Genomic DNA, 25,884 nt, shown 5'->3' with positions numbered 1-25,884 from the left:
GGGGGGGGGGGGGGGATGGGGGGTTGTTTCTTTCCTTCTCGTTTTTCTAAAAGAAAGTATAGGATAAATCCTGAGACAGACAGGCTTATACTGTAATTCTTCATTATGTCTCACTGACGTGCACATATAGACAGTTTTCTTGGAGGGCAATCCAGGAACTCAGAGCTTCAAAATTCAATACAGAGTTCCTGTAATAACTAGATTTATTTAAAATTAAAACAACTGTCAACTGAGTTCTACACATTCCCACCCCTTTGTGTATGATCTTATTAAGTATTTTGGCTAATTTTATAATATTTTCTGCTCCCAATAATAGTGTACTTTCAGCTCCATTTAACACATTTTACCATATTTAAATACCTTCAACAAAATTCTGTTGATTTTCCCACAAAAATCAGCACAAAATATGCAAAAATGTCCTGATTGCTTCCCTTCACTCACCTCTGCTCACTCTTGTCTATTATTGTGTCAGTTCCAAACCATTTCCACTCCCCTCCAGCTAATGAGTCTGTTCTGTCAGACATGGTGTGCATGTGTGTTGATTGCTCTGGGCTGCGGAGACGAGGGTAAAGTGAGGGCATCAATACGTGAGGTCATGTCACAAATGCACTGTGGTGGAAAGAGATGTCTGCAGGGTTCGAGAATGTAAGTTTGTAGAAAAGAAAGCTATTGTGCTTGTATCTGAGATGTGTGTAAGAGCGAGCGCGTGTACGCGTGCGTACATAGTAAGGGAACAGATGGCGGCAGAGGAGGCACCAAAGTTTAATCCTATCAGATGGATTCACATTCCACCATCTGCTTAATCCATGCACAATTTCAGCACCCTGCAAAAGAGTCGTCTTAGGCCAAGATTACCATCACAGATTGCTTCACCATTCCTCTTCATCTCTCCTGGTTTATCACGCCGCCAAATTGCATTATGCCCAGCAGTCACCCACAACACAGCTCCAACAAAAAAAGAGCACAGACTAGCTGGGGAAGTCCTCAAGGCTGCAAAGTGGATTACTTCACTTATGAAAATTACAACATGCCTGGAACACTGAATATTTGTGACATTTTGGTTAGTCTATAAGGAGATTTGATTTGTATATTTGGGGTTATTGAAGTGCTTTAAAATCATGTCCTTAATCTAAAATATGTAATTCCCTACTTAAAATGCAATATACCTTCAGGAAAACATTCAGTACCATCAGGACTCTGTAAATCTGAATCCTAGAAGATGATGTTCTTCCACGGATGCATCACTATACAGTATGTTGCTGTAAAAGTAAATGTTATTTATTACTTAGAATTCTATATTTAAAATGGATATAAAAAGTTTTCAACTTACCCAAAAAATGATTACACACTCATAAAACAGACTTTCTCCTGTTGCTGTATAATATAAATATATCAATGTAATGTGTTTATGAGTAAATAAAAATGTAGACAGGTAAATATTCTATATATCAAGTAGTATTACACAATAATCTTACATACTAAATGTGCTATTTAGTGCAAACTGATGTTCAAATGCTGTTTAATGCTGTTTTTTTATGTTATTTGAGATCCTCATTGTTTTTGTACTAGATAAATACAGCTGTGTTTGCATAAATAAATAAAAAGCTTCAATGTATAATATCATTAGAAAGTTTTGGGTCAGTAACATTTTTCTTTAAAGAAATGAATCATTAATTTAGATTAAGAATCTTGTAAAAAAAAAAAAACTTTTAAATGGCAGTGTGGCCTAGCTTCTTTTTATTACTGGCTTGTACTCTAGCATAACTGTAGTTTAAACTAGATTTCAGTTTTCTTCAGTTGTAACTTGCTTCCCCAACACTGTCCCCCAGACCATTTTCCCCTGCAGGTTTTCAATATCCCCTACTATTATCTATGCTAGCTCTTCCCAAGGCATTACCGATGGCAGACACACAGCAGTTTGAGCTGTGCGAATGAGGCCTACAGCCTCGTCTCATCTCAGTTCAGGTCCTATCAGCAGAACCAAGCTCTTCCTACACGCAGGCCATCTGCCTCCACAGTTCGACTGCCTCACTTAGGTACACTATCACACAAGCGTTGAGCGTAGACCCCCACCCTCCCCTAGGTATCCTGCCTACAGTCAGAGCCGTGTGTAACGCTTGTTAAAGGATGTGTGTTCAGTCCCCCACTAGAGTCACAGAGGACAACAGAGCTGCTTGTGACAGACTCTCCCGTTCTCTGCCTCCGACAGCTGCCTCAGAGGACCCTTACTTTTCCTTTTTTCCCTCCCTCATGTCTTTTCCTTCTATTTAAATCCAGCAGCAAATTGGAACAGCAGTAATTAGTCGGTTAAAGCGCCTTCAGTGAGACACCGAGCTTTAGAATCCTGTGCCAAAGTTCAACATGCTGAAATGAAATTTAAACTCATTAAGGTGTTGAATTTTTATGGCTGGCTGCTGTTTTCTCAGAGTGTCCCAGGGCACCTGGCCTTTTGATCGACTGCTGTAAGGACTCCGGATTTCTCTGTGCCTGGCGAACTCCGGCGCTCGTGACATTTGCACGAGTGTCATAAAACAAGCGCTCGCACCTGGCCCCCTCCCTCCCCGCGCACACATGGGGTCAGTGTAATATTTAATAAAGGTGTGTGTATAATCAAGTGGAATTAGCATTCTTGTTCTCCTACCACCCCCAGAGGGGAAGAAAGGAGGGGTTGGAGGGAGGAGTGCTGCTATTGTACTCTCATCACTGACTGATCTTTTTCAGTCTGACCCTCAGATTTCATTAATTATGTCCATGACTAAAACAAAGGCGGAAGGGGAATTACGCCTTTCATAAGCAGGGCACCAGGGGGTCTGCTACTGACAGAGACTTTCACTCTGTGTCTACTCTGTGTCCTGTCGCCATGTTTTTGCCTGCACTCAGTTTGGTCAACGGAGACTGAGCGTCTTTGGACCAGAATGTATAAGTTGGTTACCATGTATACCATGTAAGAAAAATGCCAAGTGATAATATATGTGATATAAATGTGTGATATTATTGTAGAAACAATGTCAAAATTACAAAATAACAACAGAGATTTGAGAATCACAACCATGGTCAAATTGAATTTGAATACAAAGAAAATTAAATTTAAAATGCACCTTTTTATCTGTAATATGCAACTTAATTAATGTGTAATGTTATTGTAGAAACAATGTTAAAATGACAAAACATTTAATAAAAAATGACAGATGAGTTTAGGGATGGCCAAAAATTAGTTAGAATTTAAAAATACATGTTAACTAAACATTAGGAGAAAATATATAAAATACAACAGTCTGTAGCAAAATTAATCATACTAATGCATCGCTCGTACAACTCTATCGAAATTGTGCAAACATGATTTTACACTAGGGATGCAACGATATTAAAATTCTGGCCAATAAAATGAAAATTATTTTCATGTTTTCATTTTTTTGTCTCATAGATCGATGATATTAAGTTTTATAACACTATTTTGACTAAATACATTTAAAATAAAACATTTAAAATTAAACTCAATCAATTTAGATTGCTAAAAGTGAATTTATAATGTACATAATAATTTTGAGACTTGCTAAAGATTACATTTTACAATTAAATTTAATTACATATAATATTATTTATTTAATTTTACTTTAATTTAATTATAATTAAAATTAATTTCACTTAAAAAATAAATTGATATATAATAGCAAACATAATTATATCAAATTATATTACTGTATAATACAAATGATATGTTTAATATATACATTTATTTAATCTCAAATATCAATATCATGGTAAACAGAGAAAAGAGTAAAAGAGACGGTACAGCTGGGCTGTAACGGTGTAATTTTAAGCTATGGAGTGGATTTGGAGTGGGCTTTCTCTCACCAGTGAGTGAGGAATAGAAGCGGAGCTGGAGCGGAGTGGAGTGATTAAAAAACACTGAGCGGGGTGGAGAAATTGCTGTCGCTCCAGTCCACTCCACTCTCTGATTTCGAGTTGGGTTCCTACATGTGACAATCTAAAGATCCCAAAACTAGAGATGATCATGGTTAGGTTGCAGGTGATTTCCAGGCAACCACAGCAGTGAATCATGCTACTATACAGGGTAGATTGAGATAAATGATCGGTGAGCGAGCGTCATCTCTCATGCTCGCACCGCTGTCAGGAAGCATATGGGGACGGCGCAGAGGAATGGCCACAGTCTAATCATATGTGACGACTCTAATGAGTCAGTCACTTGTCATTAAGCTGTGCCTAAAGCTTCCTAATAGACTGTGGCTCATAAATCTATTTGCCGTAATCAGGAAGAAATCCGTTGCACAGCTTTAAATTTATTTCCTAAGAATTTAGTCTGTGCATGAAATTATGTCACAGGTAATGCACACGAGTGATGATTTGCTGGCTGCTTCCAGATGTTTATTCTGATGCATCTTGACATTATTTTCATATAATCACTTTACAGGTGTCTTGATGTGTGTACAGGCTAATATATATAGCCATAATTAATGTATATTGCATATGCCTTTTCAAAAAAAAACAAGCTGTTTGTTGTATACGGTGAGCCACTGTCTCACTCATTTTTTTCCCCCTATTTCTCTTTCTCTAAAACAGCTACTCCTTGCATTAAGGCCATCAGTCCCAGTGAAGGCTGGACAACAGGGGGTGCCACAGTCATCATCATCGGTGATAACTTCTTTGACGGCCTACAGGTCATTTTTGGCACCATGCTGGTCTGGAGTGAGGTTGGTTACCTTTCTATGCAATCCATTCTGTAATATCACTTTAGTTGCAAAATGTGTGGCCAAAATTAGACAAAAAACATGCTTACTTTTGCCATGCTCTCACCAAAAAAAAAAAAAAAAAAAACAACAACAGAGATTTAAGAATCACAACGATTCATACTGAGTTTAAATATAAAGAAAATGAAATTAAAAATGCACCTTTTTACCTACAATAGTTGTGCAACTCAATTTTAAAACATGTATGTTATGGAAGATGGATTCAAAATCCACTTGGCATACAAATATGAGAAGGCATGTGCCAGTCTGAATGGACATAATGCTTCTGTTCTCAGTTGTTCAGTTCTTGGTTAGCCAGGCTGTCTATTTTCCTGTCTGTCCATCTGTTTTGGTCTTTCACTCAGTTTCTGTGCTGCTTGTGTTGAGAAGAGCTAGATAAAAGAGGTAATTCTATAAAAAGCCTCTCATTGACAATGCCATATTTATCTGAGAGGTGAGAAGAGCAGTGCCTGGCATATGAAAGCCCAGCTAAGTGAGCAATGAAAGGGACAGTTTAAAGCCATGTAAAGCAGCACCAGTGCTGCTGGCTTTGAATATGACAGAGTATTTGCAGGGAAACTGAGCGCTCATAGCTGCTTTGTAGTGGCACGGCTCCTCTTCAAAGGGGATTGAGCACAGCTTCACAAACATTGTAAGCAGTCAAATCATAGTCTAATCAAAGAAAAAAACAATACTGTTTAATAGCTCAGCTAGTATGGTTGCAGGTAGACAGGGGTACCATAAATGCACGTTTTAAATATTGTGAAGCAGTTATACAGTACAAGTGTCAGAAAATGCAGATGCAAAAAAGGTGGACAGAATTTACATTATGTAATGACTTGGACTGTCTGCACCTCCAGCTGACAAAAGCTTTAATCTCATTGGCTGGCGAGATTTGTGTCACCATATGGACCTAACAGAAAAGTTCATCTCTGACTAGTACTGACCAATGACCTCTCAAAGTATGCCATATTTTTCATATATTAAAATGAGGAACAGAGAGGGAGAAAAAAAAACACTCCATGAGGCTCTCAACATCCCAGAGGCAAAATATACTGTATGGGTTGCACCGATATGAACATTTTGGCCGATACCATTAACCGATAATTCTTTATATTTGAAAGCCGATAACCGATATATTGGCTGTTAAGTCTAAATCCAGATCCAACTTTTATATAATTTTTGAGAGCCTGATTACAAAAACAAAAGTCTCACCATTAAAAGCCATGTCCCAAGCACACAATTATAATGATGTTATATCATTATATTTATGTAGCCTATATGACAGATTTGCGCTGCACGTTGCGCTTAACTGTATTTTCCAATCATATTTCAAGAAATTCAAAACCATCGTGGCGAACAGCGCGCATCTGAAGTGTCTCAGCTGAATGAAATAATCCATTTTTTATCTGCTTTAATATATCTTATTGGGCCGATAACAATAACATTAAAAATTAACATATATCAGCCGATACCAATATGGTGGCCGATATATCGTGCATCACTAAATATTTGCTTACTATTTACTGTATACTGCATAGCATATACTGCATGCTGCCCACTGACCTCATTATGTTGCATGTGAGGGTGACCAATTATATATACCACTATAAGAATAGGATGGTAGTATGCTATTCTGAACAGAGTCAGTCAGTGTCCTAGTAATAGGTCAGTAATAGGTTCATTTTTCCCTCTTACGCCTCATTGTGGGTCTGATTAATGAGATGATCCAATTCCAGAGATAGAATTTACCTCATGCTCTCAATTTCACGATTCATAAACTCTGTCTGAACTGTAAAAAATATTTTGATGTCTTATTTCAAGCAATGTATTCTGCTTGTTTTATTTTGACAACAACAATAAAAAGAAATTAACACTTCTCACTTAAAAAACTTCCATTTTCTCTTTCAGCTCATAACCCCTCATGCCATTCGAGTTCAGACTCCTCCCAGACACATTCCCGGGGTTGTGGAGGTCACTCTGTCCTACAAGTCAAAGCAGTTCTGCAAAGGTACACCGGGCAGATTTATCTACACAGGTAAGGACAACATTAAGCACCTTCACATTAACCGTACAACGTACAACCATCAACCATTCTTACTCCTTTACAACTGTTCTTGATTTCACATGTGGGTCGAGTAACTGTCAGCAAGTGTTTCCTGTAGTAAGGAACCTATGCCGTAGAGGAATCCTACCTATTTCCTGAGCACACAGCTTAGTATGAACGGCTGTGCCTTGAACTCCAGGAACATCCTGCAGCCTGCACTGATAAGGGAAATATAGGACTTATCTTATGGAGGAAAGAGAGGTCACCTGCGATATCTGCACACTTGAAAATTAGTTTACTCTACTCTCTACATATTGGGAGTTCAGCCAACGAGAAGTAATTAACTTCAGAGTTCCAGAAGTAAAGGAAGTGCATGATGGAAGTATATGATGGAATCAAATGGTAAAACAACGGGAAATCAGGGGAGGAAGAGGTGAAGAGTTTGTTTGCTGAACTTGCAGCTTTTTTAGTTTAAATTTAGAGTTTGCAGTCAAAGTACAAGCGCAGCTTTTCTGAACAGTGTTAAAACGCTGAAGGGAGCAATGTTAAAGGCCTGTCTCATCAATAGGTTTAAACAGTGCACAGCTGTGGGTATTGTTGGCTCAGTAGGTGTCTATGTATATGCCTGTGCATTCGTGGGTGTGAATGAGTATGCTTGTTGGGTTTATGGCGCTGGACTTGGCTTCTTTTCATGGCCCATTCAGCGAGCACATGGGCAGGAATGGAGGGAGGGATTTAGACATTCGCACACAACCACACAAACACACGTACTGCCACACACGCCTCCAAAACAGAGGGCAGATGGTCACCTCCTTTTATGGCTGCACTTCTAGATGTGCCCCTTTTGCTAAAGCTTCAAGCTCAATAACCATATAGAATGCTTTTGATTAGATGTGCAGGTTTTAATGCTCGCAGCACTCACATTCAGTTTGAAATTCAATGCTGTTAATGACAAGAGACCAAATGTGGAGCTGTCCGTCTCACCACAGACCATTAAAGTTGGCATGAGCGGAAGTCGCGATAGTCTTTTCTTCTCTGTTGTTATGTATATATCCAAGTCAAACGGCTCCTCGAACGAGAAAAAATTTAGAACGGAACTTGATATTGTTGATCAGGAATTGATTGGATCAATGTCAGTTGCTATTGCTGACAGGTTGTCCCGCCCTCACAGCAGTGAACACGTCACCAGAGAAGGGATGAGAAGTTGTTGCAACAGGGAGAAGTTATTTTGATTAAAGATTAAAAAAAAATAATAATGATGTGCATTGATAAATCATTTATAATAAATGCAATATTGCATAAAAATAAGAATTGTTCATTTTGATTTCATTGTAACTTTAAAATGGCTGGTGCTGATCTGATGCCCTCCTCCGGTTGGCCCCACCATGCGATTCTCCTCAGTTTAAAGCATTTTGGGCCATCCCTCTTCCCCTTGTCCCTCCAACCCAGCTACTGCAGTGGGACGTCAGCCTGTGTGTGTCTCTCTCTCCTGGCTCCAGTTGGCACCTGTGCCTTGCCCAGTTGCCAGTGGGTACTAATCATAGAGTATTGGCAAAGCTATGTGGCAGCTGGCAGTGGAATTACACATGGGGCATCTGGCACCTCTAATCAACTTCTGTCAGGCAGAGGAGATGGAGACCTAATTAAATCAATGGTGCACTGATGCTGCCGTGCTCAAACACCACACAGCCATGCGGAAAGGCTGAGCCGTACCTGGAGAACATCCCTTACAGCCATGGTGGAGAGGAAAAACAATCCTTTCAGGGAAAAAAACTTGTTTTATTTTGCTTTTTACATTCAGTGCGTGTTTCTCACAAGTACACATGTACTATGCATGATTTTAAAGTATTGTCTTTACGTTTACATTATGATGCTGACTATGTTTGACACTCTTCTGTCTACAGTTATAGAGCTTGGCTTTGACGTGGCTCTGATTATGAACCCAGCAGCCACACAGTTAATGAATTCCTCAAAGGCCTCTCATTTCAGTCTCAGATTCTCTAGGATTCTTGGCACAAGCTCGTGTGAACTGTGCCTCTGGCTGGCCAACGGTTTGTAGTTAAAGGGATGGTTCACCCAAAAATGAAATTTCTGTCATCATTTACTCACCATCATGTCACTCCGAACTCATATGGCTTTCTTTCTTCTGTGGAAAACTAAAAGATAATTTTAAGAAATGTGATGGAGCCCCCCCACCCCTCCTATGCAATTACAAAAAATATATATATTTATATATTTTAGCTTCAGTCCCCATTTATATATATATATAGAACGTATTGTATTCAATATATACTGAACATATTATATTCATAAATTATCACTTGTATATCACTATGTATATTTATAAACGAATATTTTAGATATTCAGTGTGACAAATAGATTGACTACTAACTGAAAGTAACAGTAATATGAATAAGGAAAGTAATAGTGTGATAGTACAGTAGCTCATCATTTCCCTTTTTTTTTTTAGTTAAGACACTATCACAAACCTAAGCTTTAATGAGGAAGACCCAGTCAAAGTGATCTCACCTCACCCCCAGTTTCTGGACCTCTGCAATTAAACATCCAGAAGCTGTCTGCAATTATATTTATCATCAGAAACAATTAAACACTCACCGCCTGGGACATTACCCATCCTGCATGGCACTCCGCAGATAAGAGGGATGAATCATGACTCCCTACTTTCTCTCCCTCTTCCTCCCTTTCAATTCATCTGCAACAAATGCATTTCCATGTTTGGTTGTGTATTACTTCTCACCAGATTGCCATGTTTGCATCATTCGTCAAAGGGGTTTTCCGTCTGTTTTGGGGGGAAAGAGGCAGAGTTATAATGCTATCTGCCAGTGAGCGTATGTGAAGCCCTGTGCAGCCGATAGATTGGAGGTGTTGATGAATCACTTGAAATGTTCAGCAGGCAATTCGTTGCTGCTCAGTATGCAGGCCACTGGGCTGAACAGCGCCCATCAGGCCTGATATTAAAAGACTCTGCTCGATCACATTAGAGGGAGCTCTCTACGCCTGCCCAATGATTAAGTCTATGGGAAGCATTTGTCACTTTAGTTGAGGAAAAGCCAGACTTCAGATCATACATGCATACACCCTCTCGTTTAATGCAAATATACGTTGTGGTCCAAAAGCCTGAGTCCACAAGGAAAAATGTGTCTATTTGGCTTTTTCTAAATTAATGCAAAAATGGCATCAGCTTCCCCCCATTGACTACCATAGTAAATGCGGGGCAAAATCTGTTACTGACACTGAACTATCCTTCAATGCACCCAGGTTTTACACAAGTTTGTGTAAAACCTAATGATCATATTATCCAGTATGATTTCATGAATTTCTTAAATATTGTTGGTTTTGTTGTTGTTTCTTATTTTTCAAAGTGTATATATACACACACATCTGCTCAAAGGTTCCGGGTCGGCAAGATGTCATTTTTCTTATGTTCACCAAGGCTGCAATTATTTGATTAAACAAGTTCAGTTAGATTAAGTTCAAAAGAACAGCACTTATTTAAAATATAAATCTTTTGTAACATTATAAATGTCTTTACTATCACTTTTGATCAATTTTGCTGAATAGACGTATTCATTTCTTAAAAAAAAAAAAAAAAAAAAAAAAAAAAGACTTTGAATGGTAGTGTAATTTCTACAGACTCAGACTTTTGGACCCTACTGTAAATGAAATCATGCATTTATTTCCATGTAAAATACTACAAATTCCATATAAAATATGCAGACTGAAAAATGTAGATCAAAACCAATTATATACTGTAGTCACCTATGTATTTTTTTTTCCAACCACTAGATTTGGCAGAAGCTTTCTTGAGTGGGTTGAGCGATCGTTCGATTTTGATAATGAGTCTCTTTATTTCTATTGACAAATGGGGTCACACTAGGTGATCAATGATAACCGTTCCAATTAAATTGCTAAACCTCTGCATGGTGGAGATTGTAACCATAAAGATATAGAGCAATTGGTTTGCTCAACAGCAGGGCGTCTTCAGTGGGCCATTTCACACAGATGTCTCTGTCTTTTAGAAGCTGCTGCTCACGATCAAGAAAAACAAGTCATCCATTTTACGGCCACAGGTTTCAAGACCCCCTCCCACTTATGTCTTAAAGTGATGCCTTATTTAGCTTGTCGGATTTTCCAAATAAACGCTATCACTGGGTTTATGGAAAAATGGATAAAAATGAGATTGTAAGGTATTGATCCCGACGTGGGGAGGGCTGAGGAAAAACAGGCCTCATCTATATAGGGAGAGAAATGAAGCAATAATTCAGGCAGGCATCGAACACCCTGCCACCGAGCCTATTGATTCCTATCCACAGCATATGAGATCACACCTGAATGAAAGAGAGCTCTGGGGAAAACAGAGAGAGAGAGCGAAAGAGAGAGAGAGAGAGTGTAAAACGGAGTCTGCCGTTCCCTAACATGTACAGAACATTACCACCCTGACATTAACAGCTCTGTACAAAGCCCACAAGTGCCTGTTAAAAGGTTCTGCTAAAGACCAATTACCCAGCATGCCTTTCTGCTCCGTCAGTCAGGGATACTGTTCTAGCCCTGCAGGTCTATGTGTGGTCAGCTGATTCAATTTACCACCAGCAGCTCAGCGCTAGCATCTGGTCTCAAAAACAGGAAAGCCACAAAATACTGTGTTCTCGCCAGTCTAAAAACTGCCGCCCACATTCTGCCCTCGGGCTTCTGTTTGAGATATTAAGTGTGAGATTTTTTTTTTTTTTTTGGTGGTGGTCTAAGGTATTTTAAAATGTACTGTTTTGACTGGCTCCATCTGCTTTTGACAGCGCTCATAGTATTGTCTTTTAGTAGTGGCTCGTTCCCCTCCTCTCTTCACCCCCGCGGGCCTGTAGTTATTATTGTGAAATATGAAGCGATCCGGCTCTGCCTTCATGAAATTTCAATGAGCATTGATCTGTGTGATTGCGAGGAATCCTTCAAGCAGTGGTTGTTGTTCATTTATTTATTTATTGCTGATATGTTTTACTCGTTTTGATCCCATCTTCTGGAGAAAGAGGGGAGCTGTCGATTGTTAATGTATTTGTAGCTTTCCTTTTTTGGAAAATCAGGTCTGTTCCTTGATAGTTTCTTTGTTCACAAGGCAGAAAATTCTATTTGTGCCTCCGGGAGGACCGTTTATATCCGTAGCGGCCCTATATTTGCCTATATCGATTATATTCATTAAACGTAACGAGATGGCATGGTATACGGCTGATATTCTGCTCTTTTCAATATTGATTTTGTAGATTTTATTTCAGCTCATGACATCATACGTAACCTTTTCGTTCTCCTTCGCGTATGAAATTAGAGAGCTGCAATGAATCCGTGATGACACAAGACTGACTCTATCATATATGTCGGGTGACTGGCTGGTGTTATTTCTGTCGTGAAACCGTTCCGTGAGCCCAGCAAGAAATGGAAACCACAGCTTGCCAGTTTCTGGAACTGTAAAAGTAAACAAGTGCATGGACAGTTGAAAGGTGTTTCTCTATAAATATACAGGTCTGCTGCACATGGTTTGGTATACAACGTTACGCACCAAGTAGGACATAGAGGGTCCGGAAATAAAGAAGCTCATGGGATTTTACTTCCCTGTTTGGTGTGTATCTCTGAAAATACGCTGTTTTGTTCAACTTTCTGACAAAGTTCACTCCATGACCCAGCACAGGAGGTGTTTTTTCTTTTCTGTGTGTTCTCAAGGGTTTGAGTTTGTTTTTGCGATAATGTATATGCTGTCACTGGTCAATGTCAATTTGATTTGTGACATATACCAGAATTGCATGGACTTGTGTCCATGAAATGTTTGCATCATTGTTTTCGGTGGGCGTTCAGCAACTCTATAAAATTAGCAGCACTTTACCGCCAACTGTTCAGTACACGGTCTCTCTCTCAGCAATTGTGCATTATCGAGTCGACTAGAGAGAGGATTGTACAGTATGTGAAAATCAATAGCAATGAAGGAGAGTAAACACGTGCAGATGTCTTTAAGTGTGGCAGAGTACAGTTTAGCCTGAGATCTTGCCCATCCATCTCCGTATCAGCACATTAACTCTTTCTCAGAGGTGCTTTGCATCACGACCCGTGCCTCATTATACTAGCACATGGGTCCTCTTCGAAGAGAGATTCTTTAAATGTTCCCTATCCAGGCCTTCACAAAGTTCTGCTCCAGCAGCCACTTCATTATTCACACTTAAATGAGTTTAGTGGTGATTTACTCAAGACCAGCTGTTTTACAGCTTTCATTGTATGCATATTTTTGAAGACAAATAAAATATAATGAGATTGAATCTCTTTACTAATAAACATCCCTGGTCTTGGTCCATGTCCCTGAATTGCTCACAAATTACCAGTGATTCATTATTATTATTTTAAATTAAAAAAAGTTTTTATAATCTTTCACTTACATGCAATATCTTAACCATTTAGTTGGTGAATAATAATACCAATAATCACTTTTCAAAGTACATTCAAATCCTGTTACAATCAAAACAATTATTTTATCAAATACATTATTTTTGTTTGAATATTCTGTATGTTTATTTTATGTTTTTATAGATTTTACACTAATGTTCAGAAGTTTGGGGTTATTAATTTTTTTAGTGATGTTCTGATCGATCGGCCACAGATCAGTTTTGTCTGATAATCACATTCTATGACTCAATAGGCAGTCACAAAATTTTGGCTGATCTCATGAACCAGTTGCAATTTGATGGCATAAAGCCGTAAAAAGTTGCCACCGACGCGCATACAGTATACAGATTTATTTATAAACAGTATACAGATTTGGCTTTTGTGCCACCTTCTGCTTTGTAACTTTGCGAAATATTAGTGAACCATAGTAAATCGCACATATTTATTTAGAGCAGGTTGGCTTGATTCAAACGAGTCCACGCACAACATAAAAAGATCTGTGATTCTTGAGAAAAATCCTCACAGAGTGACTTGACATGCTGCTTGGCTAAAGCTATAGGACTTCCTGGAGCTGACCACGTCGTGATCATGACACTGTTTTCTCCAACATCATTTGAAAGTTCAACCAATAGAAACTGGATCTCGGGTATGGTGGCTAGGGACGATGTGTGGAGACCAATCAGACACTGTTTTACAGCTGGAGCATGCTTGGATGTGGTGTTTACATGTGCAAGTCGTTCTTATGTTCAGTAAAACACTCAGATCACATGTTTGGAGAGGTTTTTGGACTTTTGATAAAAAGTCTACCATGGTTCCAAATGCCATAACTTTGGATTGCTTTGAGTTATCAACACAAAATTCGGCCCAGATGCAGTCAACATGATTGTGAACAAGTCCAAACATTTTATGACCTGTTATATATACTTTCTAATAATCATCATGTCAAGCATGAACAATAACAAAGTAAATAAATAAATTGCATTGCTTTTTCTGGGGTTTTCTAAGCAGTCTTGTAACATAAGAACCTCCAAACATGATCAAAAATTTGAAAGGTTTTCTATCAAATGAGACCATGTACCTATAAGCCATTACTTTTAAGTATGCCACTTGAAATTATGTGAAATCATCATGTATGCCACTTGAAATCAGGGTGTAAGGGGTTAAGAGCTTACATATCACCTAAATATAAAGCTTGAATGATCAGGATCGGCATCGGCCGATCATGATGACAAGAAATCGGTAGTTGTATCGGCTGCAAACATCCTGGGGTGCATTTCCTGTACAACGACGTAACTCGCTGCTTTACTACCATAGTACCATGCATCGTTGAACAAATCAACTAGCTAGTCACGACTGTTTCCCGAAACCATATTGTTGCAAACCTGTCGTTCAGCCACGTTGGTGAATGACGTCACGTAGGTGGTGAGTAACAACTTCTTTAAATGAATCAGTTTGAGAACGAATTAATGCTAGATTTTTTGCTATAAATTACGGACATGGCATCTGAGGACTAATTCTCAATTTTCTCTGTTATTTTGCTTTATTTCCAGATTCAATTATAGGCTTGTTCTTACGTTCTAGAGCATGTACGCACATGCACACTCTTCAAAAACGTTGCTTAAAATCTCTTGACAAACAAAATATGTAAATGACATTTGTATATATTCGAAATAAAAGATATACATTGTACTTAATGTCAGCTTGCTTATTTTGCTCAAGATAAGGATTTATTAAGTCCACATGTCATAAAAACTAGAAACTATGCTTGTAACCACAGCTCGAGAGCTGTCATTCCAACCACACAAGTTTGCGATGCTGTTTGTGAATGTTTGTTTGAACTATGGTTTCGGGATACACCAAATCATTGAACTATGTTAGTAACGACGGAACTTGCGATGTGATTCTTTTGGGAAACGCACCCCTGATCGGAGAATCCTTTTTTTTTTTTAAGAAATAAATACTTTTGTTTAACAAGGATGCGTCAAATTAATCAAACGTGACAGTAAAGACATTTATACTGTTAAAATAGTTTTCTATTTAAAAAAAAATTCTGTTCTTTTGAATCTTGAAAAAAAAAAAATGTCATAGTTTTCACAAAAAATATTAAGCAGCACAACCTTTTTCAATATTTATAATAAGAAATGTTTCTTGAGCAGCAAATCAGCATATTAGAGTGATTTCTGAAGAATCATGTGACACTGAAAACTGGAGTAATGATGATGATAAATTCAGTTTTGCCATCACATGAATAAATTACATTTTAAAATATATTCAAATAGAAAAGTTAATTAAAATTGTAATAATATTTTGCAGTATTACTATTTTTACTGTATTTTTGATCAAATAAATGTAGCCTTGGTGAGCGTATGAGAAAAATACCTTACCAACCCCAGTCTTTTGGATGGTAGTGTACCTCTGTTAATATTCTGTTTCACCTAGAAATATGTCACATTACAGTAGTTAAACCCGGCGGCTGTCCAGACCTTACAGCTACAGCTTTCTTTTCATATAGTTCAGGCTACCCCTGCTCTTTTACTCTTCCATTCACTCTCTCCTACCTCCATGTCAGACCTGCTGTAATACTGCACAACACAATCTCTCATTGAGCCTCCATCTATTTCTTTGCCATTACGATATCCTGCAATCAGCTTCTCACCAACCCCCATTCGTGTGCCATTCAGGCCGCTTCTGTGCTCTGCACCAGTCCTCACTTCCATATCCCTGTCTCCAAACCTCCAACAGACCTGATTACAGGAAGCCTATTTAGATATGATGTATTGTCAGCCGCAGGGCGGCTTTGAATCATTCTGTCACATTCGACTGTTTTTGTTGTTCTTTCCTTCGCCGATAGCTGCGGTCTGTTCTCCATCATGCTCTGGGATTGTTTTAACTGTTTTTTCCCTCATCTTGCTCTTTAAGTAAACAGCCAGTCAATCACAGTGCTGTGTGAGCGAATGTTCATCCAGGCGGTCATGGCGGCCGAGAAAGTCGAGGTTAATGCTGCCTCTCAAACAGCGCGTCGTTGAGCCCTGCTGTGTCTCGCCACATGAAGTCTACTGTTATTATCCAATGTCAACCACATTTTAATGAAGTTACGGCTTATTGTAAAAGTAAACAAGACTTTTTATAGAGTTATTTTGGATGCAGCCTGGTGTTTTTTTTTACAAATAATCTCTTTCTTTTTTAATGTATTTTTCAAGCTTTATTCAACCAGATACTAGACCAGCATTTGCTTGTGCTTATAAAGCCATAGATCCCACCTGCCATTCAATGTTGTATTGAGAGGCATTGATGTACTGTCAGAGCTGCCCCTGTTCCCCAGTGGAGGATGGCCAGGCTGGGCACAGCTTGTGTTCTGGGCTCCAGGGGTCTGGTTCTGTCTGGGCCCTTGGCCATCTGAATCCACTCCACTGCACTCAGAGGCTGCCCACAGTCTGTCCTCTCAGCTGTGGAGCTGAGGGGAGCTGGACGAACTCCCTCAGGAAACGTCCAGGCTGCGGCCTACAGGGCAAACAGAAGGGAGGCTGGAAGAGAGTGGGGCTGTTACAGTTCTGTTTTTTTTTTTTTTTACCCCCATCTTCAGCAGGACAATTAACTGAGGGCCAGAGGACTCTAGTCTTCAGTTGCTATTTTTGCTGCTCCTCCTCCGTTTTGCTTGAGATTTGACGCTTCAGGCAAAAGAGAGGCGGTCAGTCTATCATGAAAGAAAAAAAGAGAGGGAAAGTGTGTGTGAAGAGTGAACAATTATTAGAATGACTCTTGGGTATCTTATGTCACATACCCAAATCATTTTATTACAGTATTAAAGTCAGGTCTTGGCCTCTTCACTGACTTCCTTCTAGTGTGGAAAAATTTATATTCAACTTGTGCTTCGTTGTATTTGCTAATATTAAGTGCTTAAGAAATTATCAAACAGTTCAGGGTGAATTAAAGAGATTTTGACACATATATCAAACTCTACATTATCTGATTTCAAATTTGTAAAAATAATAATAATAATTAGTGCACCAGATATATAGCATAAATCCAGCTTAATAATTAATTAATAACATTAATAATAATTTGGACATTTAAGCCAGTGTATGAATGTCATTGCATTAAATCAAGTGCCATTTGTTTTGAAGTGGTATAGCGTAAGCACACATTTCAACGATAAACACTTCACAAAAAGAGATTTATGTTTAAAATGTTAAAACAATTGATGTACTGTTTGGAAAGAAAATAAAAGTGGAACATATTAACCATGTTATGATGAATTATACTTGTGGTTATTCTGATAGTATTCTGTCAGTACATCCATTAAAAATCACCTTGAACAGTGACATAAGGGACAGACCAGTTATGAGGAAAGGTCTTGCTACTTGGTTTGATATTTATCTAATGCAGTGAAATTCATACATTTTTAAGCATAGCTTAAATGACCAAATACTTTTGAGGCCACTGTACTGCATGCTGCATATCAGTATCTCTGCTGACATATATCTCTCTGTATATCTCTTACTCTGTCTCAGTGAATCACAGAAGGGCTCTGTGTGAATGTGCCCCTGAGGGCTGGAGTTTAGCACCACAACAGATAAACACACAAACAAGCTCAGTGGGCCAGTGCTGGAGAAAGACCCATTGTCTCAGTGTGAAAGCCCCGCTCAATCCAGGGAGGTTAGAAAAACATCGGGCCAACCACCATGTGGTCCACCCGTGCAGGATGTTTGGGCCTATCATGCAGATCGGGTTCCTTTTTCAATATTATCTTATTGCTCTGTCCTCAGCGAGCATTCGTGAAGCTGTCTGTGGGCCTCTGAGGAGTGGGAGGTGCCGCTACACAGAAATGAAAACTTTAATTGAATTATTTGCTCATAACGGTGGTCTATAGATTTGTTTTGCAGATTAGTGGGGCTTATGTAAACAAAACAAAAGAGGGAGTTGAATCCAGCATTAGTTATTGGAGTTTGTTTAAGGACAGCAAATTTAAAAAGGCGCCTTGTAGTTAATCTTAATCTTGCTTATAGATGAAATGATCTGGCTGCTTCTGGTCATCATAAGATCTCTGTTAGTTGTGGTATAAATAACTTTTTGCTGATTCATGATATCAGATGTAAATATGTATGTGTTTAAAGGAATATTATGAGTTCAATAAGTTAAGTTCAGTCAACAGCTTTTGTGGCATAATGTAGATTACAACAAATAATAATTTCAAATGGTCTCTTGTTGTTATTTTTGTTGTTATTTTTTAATCTAGATTACAGGTGAGACACTTAAAATGGAAGTTATTTAAAACATTTTGGCAGGATTTAAAAGTAGAAATGTGAAGCTAAAGTCTTTATAAAAGCATTTAAATTCACTCTTCTGTTAAAACAGTCGTTTTATATGGTTTATAGTATGGTTTATAGTGTTGCATTGTCGTAAAATTTTATATAACTTTACACAGACAAAAATAATTTTAAAAGTACCTTTTTATCCACGCTAAAATCATGCATATTGTTTACATCTTGGGGCTATACCATTGAGACATATTTTAACATTTACAGATTGGCCCCATTCACTTCCATTGTAAGTGTTACTGTATCCCAAGTTTTTGTAAGAAGTAAGAAGAGTTGCATTGCTGTTAAACTATAGCATTTGCATTGCAGTTGAATCTGTCACAAATCTCATTGCTCATGACCGGTTTGTGAAGCTGTGCATGATGGTTGTGCCTTTGCACCGGCTGCAAAAATAAGATCCATTCACACAAACTGCTCAAGTGTTGTTTTATTCATAAAGTGGTGCCTTGTGGTTGCAAACGGCTAAAGCATAGTGGGAATTGATACAGATATTTTGGCAGCTGGTTAGGAAACATAATATTTGATACTTTAGTTATCATTTTATTGCTTTCTACTTTGTGTTTTTTGGAACTGTATTGAGGTCTGAAGGAAATGACACTTATGTTTTATATACATTTCTTTGTAATGGTAATTGCAGATGGGTGTTGAATTTCACTGCGGTAAAATGGTTAAATTTTCTCTTTTCCTGCAGCACTGAATGAACCCACTATTGACTACGGTTTCCAGCGGCTACAGAAGGTGATCCCTAGACACCCAGGCGACCCTGAGCGCTTACCAAAGGTCAGTTCTCTTACATGACATAACTGTTATGCTTTCTTTGCTTTAAAGTCAAAATGAAGTCACTATTTACTTTCTGAATACATGCTTATTGTGAAAAATTCATTGCTGCGTTATTACAGAGATCATCCTTTGAAACAACTTGTTTTCTACTGACGTCAGTTAGGCCCCACAGGCTACTGGATATAATGATAACTATTATATATATATATATATATATATATATATATATATATATATATATATAACCAAATAACTATTTAGGCATTGTTTTAGCTAACACTGTTTTAGCATTCATTCTGGCCCCATTCTGATACATGACACCTACTTTTAACAATCCATTCAATTCCCAAAGAAGTCCCATCCAGATTTTCTTATTATATGTCACATTATACAAGTAAAATGGGTTTAAATGTTGACTTTAATTGGTGACTTAAATTTCAGTAGTTCACTTTTCCTTTCACAGAGCAAATACTAACATAAACACACTGGTCCTGATTTCCATTTACCACGGTAGCCTTAGCTGAAACATGGTCTTGTTATTTGAAGCATTCATTACAGACTCCATCAGTTCAGAGATTATATACTGTATATTCAATCCCATGCAGTTTTGTTCAGTATTCTCAGTGAAAGGAGCCCAGTTGTGGACCCAGTTGGGTGTTTATTTCTCTCTCCATGCATGGTTCTTAAGGAGAGGCTGGCCAAGTAAATGGATCCTTTGGGAGGGATAAATAAACATTACTTTATCTTGTTGTGTGTGTCCTATACCCTAGAGCCCCGCTCCAGCAGAACCACTTAATAGTGTAAAAGAAAAAAAAAAAAAAAAAAGAGTAATTATAGCTGGCTGCTGGCTGGGCCTGCTCACGCTCAGGACTGACCTTGTGCTGTTAGCAGCCCTCTGTATCAAAGCTGGGCCATCAGTATTCACGTCCCATGAGCCACCTCCCAATCCATTACACCTTAAACACATCAAATTAGACCACGGGGTCAACAAATGCGGCATCAAACCAAAGCCAATCTAGAGGAATCAGGCAAATGTAGAGTTGGTGGCCAAGCAGTTACAGTTGGCAATCACAACTGTTACAATAATCCCATGTGACCTGCACCACACATCAGATACTATGATATTTATTATATACTATTATATATCAGTTTTAGTTATTTTAGTACATCAAGCAAACTAAATGAAAATTATAATTGCTGCTTTGGCAACTAGCTTTTTTATATTTTATTTCAGTTAACGATTTCAATTAAATATTTTTTATGGTTTTAGTTTTAGCTAAATATAAAAAAAAAAATTCCTCCTTTTTTTTATTCTTTGTGGCACTTAGTTTAGTGATTTAGTGGAGTGTTTGACAGGAAGTGCTATCATAGCTGTTCCTTTTGTGATGTCAAAGTTAACATTTTGCATGCACTCTGGGAATAAATTGGTTATGGGGTATAGCACAAAGTCATTGGGTGTCGTGGGTGCTGAACTGTCATTATCAACTAATCAGGCAAGGTTTTAAATTATACACAACCAATAAAAAGTGTGGACACTCATTAATAATAATAATGATTATTATTATAATCCACATTTTATAATAACAATAGTCATCAAAACTACGAAAGCTTTTCATTCACTATCCAGTTGGGAAAAAAATAATTTAAAAGTCTTAACATCATTTATAGGCACACTTTATATTTGACTAGATGCTAAATAATAAATAAACAATTAAATATATTTCTATTTAAAAAATAATTTATATTTGAATGCAAACTACTTTATGATCTAAAGGATAAAAAAAAGGAAAATTTTGATCATTTAGAGTCAAGTCCAGTGTGTCCAGACATTTGCCTGGTAGTGTGTGGTGATATTTGCTATACATTTTATCTGTAGCTTAACAAATAAACATGTCATGAACAATTTTGGGAAATTTTCCATTTCATTTATTCTTTGCAGCTAATTGATGTAGGTTTCCTCCATCTCTCAATTCTTTCTTTCATACTCTTCCCTCACTCTCTCACTCATCCCTCGTGTTAGTGCCCATTCCCCAGCTGGTGAGGAGAGGACAGATCTTCTGTCTCCTGTCAGTGGGGCTAAACGGGGCAATGGCGTTTGATCTTACTCCCTAATGAACCACATGGACATTGTCTGAATACCTTCCTCTGCAGTCCCACAGTCTGAACCCTGTGTTACCACACACACGCACACTCATACACACACACTCACCCTCCTTCGTGTACTGGAGCACTGTGCTGGCCCACTAAAGGGCCCTGTAAAAATCAGCAGCAGACATGTGTTGCTACTCGTCCCTCCTAATGTTGATGGGAACTATTACATTACTGACTCATTGATGTCACTGATGAAGATAGGAATATCCCCTTATAATGACAGATTACATATATATATACATGAAAATATAAATTGCTAGACATAGCATATTGAGGGTTTCCACAGTCATCTGTAAATATCAGGCAAGATATTTTAAAATTGTGATTTCCATTTCCAAATTCATAAAATTATAATCCTGAAAAAATGTAATAAAATGTCATTAATTTTAAATTTTAATTTAAATTTGTTTTATTACTTTTTTATTGCTCAGCTTTAAAATTATTTGCTTGCTTAAAAATGTATATTTAGTGTAATCTCTATGAAATTATTGTTTAAAAAAAGTCAACATCAAAAGTCATAGGAAAGGTTTGGGAACCCTGTTTTACTTGTCAGAGAATTTAGCTTCTCTGCAGAAAGAGGAATAGTTAAATCTGCCCCATGATTATTATTTTTCTCTGTCTGCCATATTAGAACTGACTGGTAATTTTCATTGAAACTGGGGCAACATGTTGCTCACATATGCTCTCTGTGGTCTTAACCTTGGCTTGATTTGGACTAATTTTCCTGGGCTGATGATGAAGCTGAATGCATTAGGTGGGTCATGGCCAGGGTCACTTGTCACATCTTTCCCACTGTTTTCAGCATAACGGAGGCAAACCAGAATACACTTGTGACTGCTCTCCCCAGAGAGCCTGCTTAACGGCTGCCCATATTTTTTTTAACTGATTCCTTACCTTTTAATGAATAGGGTGGATTGGCCCACTAGTAAGCAACCTCACTCTATTAGAGGTGCTGAATAAAACAGGTAGGCAAAACTACTCAGCAAGATAGTTTCAGGGTCAGGTATAGGGGAAGTCCCTGAGGAAGCAGTTAGATGTTTGTTATATTAAGATACTGGAGTACGTGCTCACTTTTTCAGCAGCTCGTGTACCAGGTTTTCTGTTTTTCACTTGAAAAGGAAAATGACAGTCTTGTTTTTAGAGAAATCTTAACAAAATTCATTGATGTTTGTGCTTAAAACAAGAAACAAATATTTTCCGATGAGATAAGAAAAATACCCATCATTCAAAGGAAAAATAATTAATACAATTTACTGTCGTGGTTCTGTTCTGTTTTGTTTTCCTTGATACTGTTTGCCTGAGTTCACGTTTCATTGTTTGTTGCTATGGTTTCTGATTAGATACACACCTGTTCCTTGTTTCATTGATCATCATCCCTGTGTTTATAAGCCCTCAGGATTATGGGTAGTGTAGTTGAAATCACACTGACTTTTGGCTTCTACAGAAACATATGCTATCACTTAACATCCTCAGAGCTCATGGTAGGTCTTTGAAATGACTTATTGTATGCCTAATTAGTTAATGTTTATCCTCAGAGAATGCAGATCACATGGAAAACAATAGCCCAAACCATTCAACAACACACTAACATTTACAGCTTTAGTCCTGGGTCTTGACAGGTTGACAGAGAAAGAGAGCGAGAGACAGAACAAAAGGAACAGAGGCAGGAAGGGAGAGAGAGAGCGAGTTGGGTGATCCATCATGGTGAAGTCAGCTGTCCGGTGCTGCCTTCTCACAGGTCAGCCGATCGAAGGCACCACAGCCCTCACTTTATTACTGCTCACCCAACAATAATTGAGTCACCACAAGGGGGAAGAGGCAGCCAAAGCAGCATGAGGAAAGAGGGCATAGAGATAGTGAACATGGGAAGGGTAAATGAGAAATAATTTCTCTGTGTAGCTTTACATGCCCGGTTGGTTGTCGAGACAAGGTTGGTGTTAGCAGATGGATTTTACCCTGATATCCTCAAGTACATGAGGTTGTATGCCTCTCTTTCTCTCTGTCTTCCCCTCCCTTTTCTGTCCCTCCTCCTCTCGTTCGAACACTCTCAGCGAGATATTAACAGCGTCGGCTACTGCGCCCAGCCACTCATTTCAGCACTATTGATTTTGCCCTTTATTGAGGCAATAACAGTTTGTTGACGGCACTTCTCTAAACTGCTGGACTCAATCACAGGTGAGGGCCAAGTGTGGAACACGGCAGGTTAACTTGTTTCTCTCAGTCCTTGAACAAGCATGCTACTATGTTATCCAGGCCAGCAAATTTATTACGCAGTGATGGTTCAACAAGATGTTTTTTTCTGTGATATTTTGGAAAAAAATAATGCATCTAAAGTCTCTTGAAACAGGACTATTGGTGATAGTGAGGATATCTGATTTCAAGCCAAGAGTTTGTGTCTCCAGAGGTCAAGCAGGAGCCTCCTGTTAACCTAAATATTGTATAAAACTAAGTGTTGCATTTTACGCAAGATTGGCCAATAATATCATAGTACCATATTAATGTATTTGCATACTTTCATGATTAATTAAAATATACTTGAGCTGTACATTTGAAGTATATATATATAATTAAAGTAAGTTTATGTAGTGTGTATATATATATATATATATATACATAAGCAGTAAGGTACTCGAGGCTGTACTGTATCATGAATAAGTCACGGCTTAAGGACGTTGTTCACGATACAGCACTAGCCTCGATTACCTTATTACTTTTATAAAATGGTTGCCACACAATAGAAATATTAAAGCCAAAAAAATATATATCAATGCAACTTTCATTAAGTAATATTACTAAAAGCCTTCCTTCTGCCATAAAAAATAGTCCCTGACCATGAAAAGACTGTCTTTATGAGTGTGTCAGTCAGTAGCGAAGACTTTTATATTGAAAAGACTGAATTGTAGTGAACATGGAACAAGACGCAACTGACAAATGCTTTGACTGTCAGTCACGGGAAAACCCCTTAACTGTTAAAAGGACAAGATAATACATCGGACATTTAAACATAGTTTTTATTATGAACAAAAATGCTAAATCTGAATGCAGGTGATAAACTCGTTCAATCTATCTCTTTCTCACAATACTCTTCTACATAATACAGTAAGCTTCAATGAACAATATAAATTGAGAACAAACAGTTTACGTTGCTAAGAGTGGTTGCTAAGGGTGTTGTGTAGTGATACACAGAACCGTTGGGTGAAGCGGTCATAGCCTTGTTTTATCGTGAATAAAACACAGGTATTGACCAATCAGAATCAAGGACAGGAACTAACCGTTTTATAAATATATATATATACACACACACACACACACACACACACATATATGTATTTTTTTATGTGTGTGTTATGGGTAGTGTTTTTTATGGGGTGGCTATATAAAATAATTAATATAAAATATTTTCTTTTCTTTTTTTATAGTAGATAGATATATTTATAGTGTTTGTAGGGAACCTTTTGAAGGAGAAACTGCATCCCATAATGCACCTGGCCCATATTCAGCACATCCAGGCTGCGGCCTTGTTTGGTCTCTCTTCATCTCCTCTGTCGGTGTTGTTTCCCACATTTTCCCTGTCACTTCACACCCACCTGATCCCCCTTGGCTAACTCTACAGGGTCCAGAATTCAATTTGTGCTTCCAGGAAAAATCTCTTGTTTCTGGGTAGCGGTGCAGCATGTTCTTTATACATTAGTGGGAAATCCATAAGACCACTATAAAATATGTGAATATGGATGTAGTTAAACTTAATCTGCACAAGTTTACCTAGTGTTTCCCAAGCCAAAGCAAGCAAAGTTGGAGATCACTGATCTCACAAACTTTTCTTAACAAATAGTATTTGTCATATAAGTCATTGAGTAGTATGTGATCCAGACCTTCAGTCTTTGTAGAATTTTGGTGGCTGCACTCCGCTGTCGTACTATGCAGACGTAGACAGACAGGTTATTATTGACTTTCAGAGAGTAACCTTTGAGGCCCGGAGAGAATATGAATTATGCAATGAAGTCACATTAGTTAAAGAGCACAGTGACTGATATTTATGATGGGCAGATATTGATGGAGGAAAGACATGGAGGAGGAGGGGGAGATTGGAGACTAAGGATATTTGATTTTGCATTAGATAAGCACAGTGGTTAAGCTACCATGTTGAGCAATACATTTGACAGAGCAGGCAAACTCAAATCTGTGAAAGTCAAAGAACTGCGCATCAGCTGTGCTCATACACATGGAATGGACATTCTGCTCTACTTCACACGATTCACTGCATCTACACAATGTGATGGCTACCTTCACTCAATGCACTCTTGCATAAATCACAGTTTACCTCACGCAAAGGTGATTAACACATGTGTGACACCATATGTACCGTAAAAACTGGCTGAACCTGCTGTAGTTCCTCACTTAAAT

The 25,884-nt window shown here is 38.1% G+C and overlaps 2 protein-coding genes across 9 annotated transcripts in view; both read left to right on the top strand.

Moving 5' to 3' along the window:
• trmt12 (tRNA methyltransferase 12 homolog) overlaps positions 1 to 25,884 on the top strand; it is a 183,678-nt gene that overhangs the window by 56,820 nt on the left and 100,974 nt on the right. The window lies entirely within an intron of this gene.
• Positions 1 to 25,884, top strand: part of ebf1a (EBF transcription factor 1a) — a 130,862-nt gene that overhangs the window by 88,564 nt on the left and 16,414 nt on the right. For all 8 annotated transcript variants that reach the window (XM_051860181.1, XM_051860182.1, XM_051860186.1 and 5 more), the window contains exons 9-11: positions 4,582 to 4,712; positions 6,660 to 6,786; positions 19,241 to 19,329. In XM_051860181.1, coding sequence (XP_051716141.1) covers positions 4,582 to 4,712; positions 6,660 to 6,786; positions 19,241 to 19,329 — 347 coding nt within the window. The remainder of the gene's footprint in view (positions 1 to 4,581; positions 4,713 to 6,659; positions 6,787 to 19,240; positions 19,330 to 25,884) is intronic.

The sequence above is a fragment of the Ctenopharyngodon idella genome, chromosome 14 (genome assembly GCF_019924925.1).
Source record: "Ctenopharyngodon idella isolate HZGC_01 chromosome 14, HZGC01, whole genome shotgun sequence".
Taxonomy (NCBI): domain Eukaryota; kingdom Metazoa; phylum Chordata; class Actinopteri; order Cypriniformes; family Xenocyprididae; genus Ctenopharyngodon; species Ctenopharyngodon idella.
Note: the sequence above shows the minus strand (reverse complement) of the source record. Positions and strands in the feature narration are given on the sequence as shown.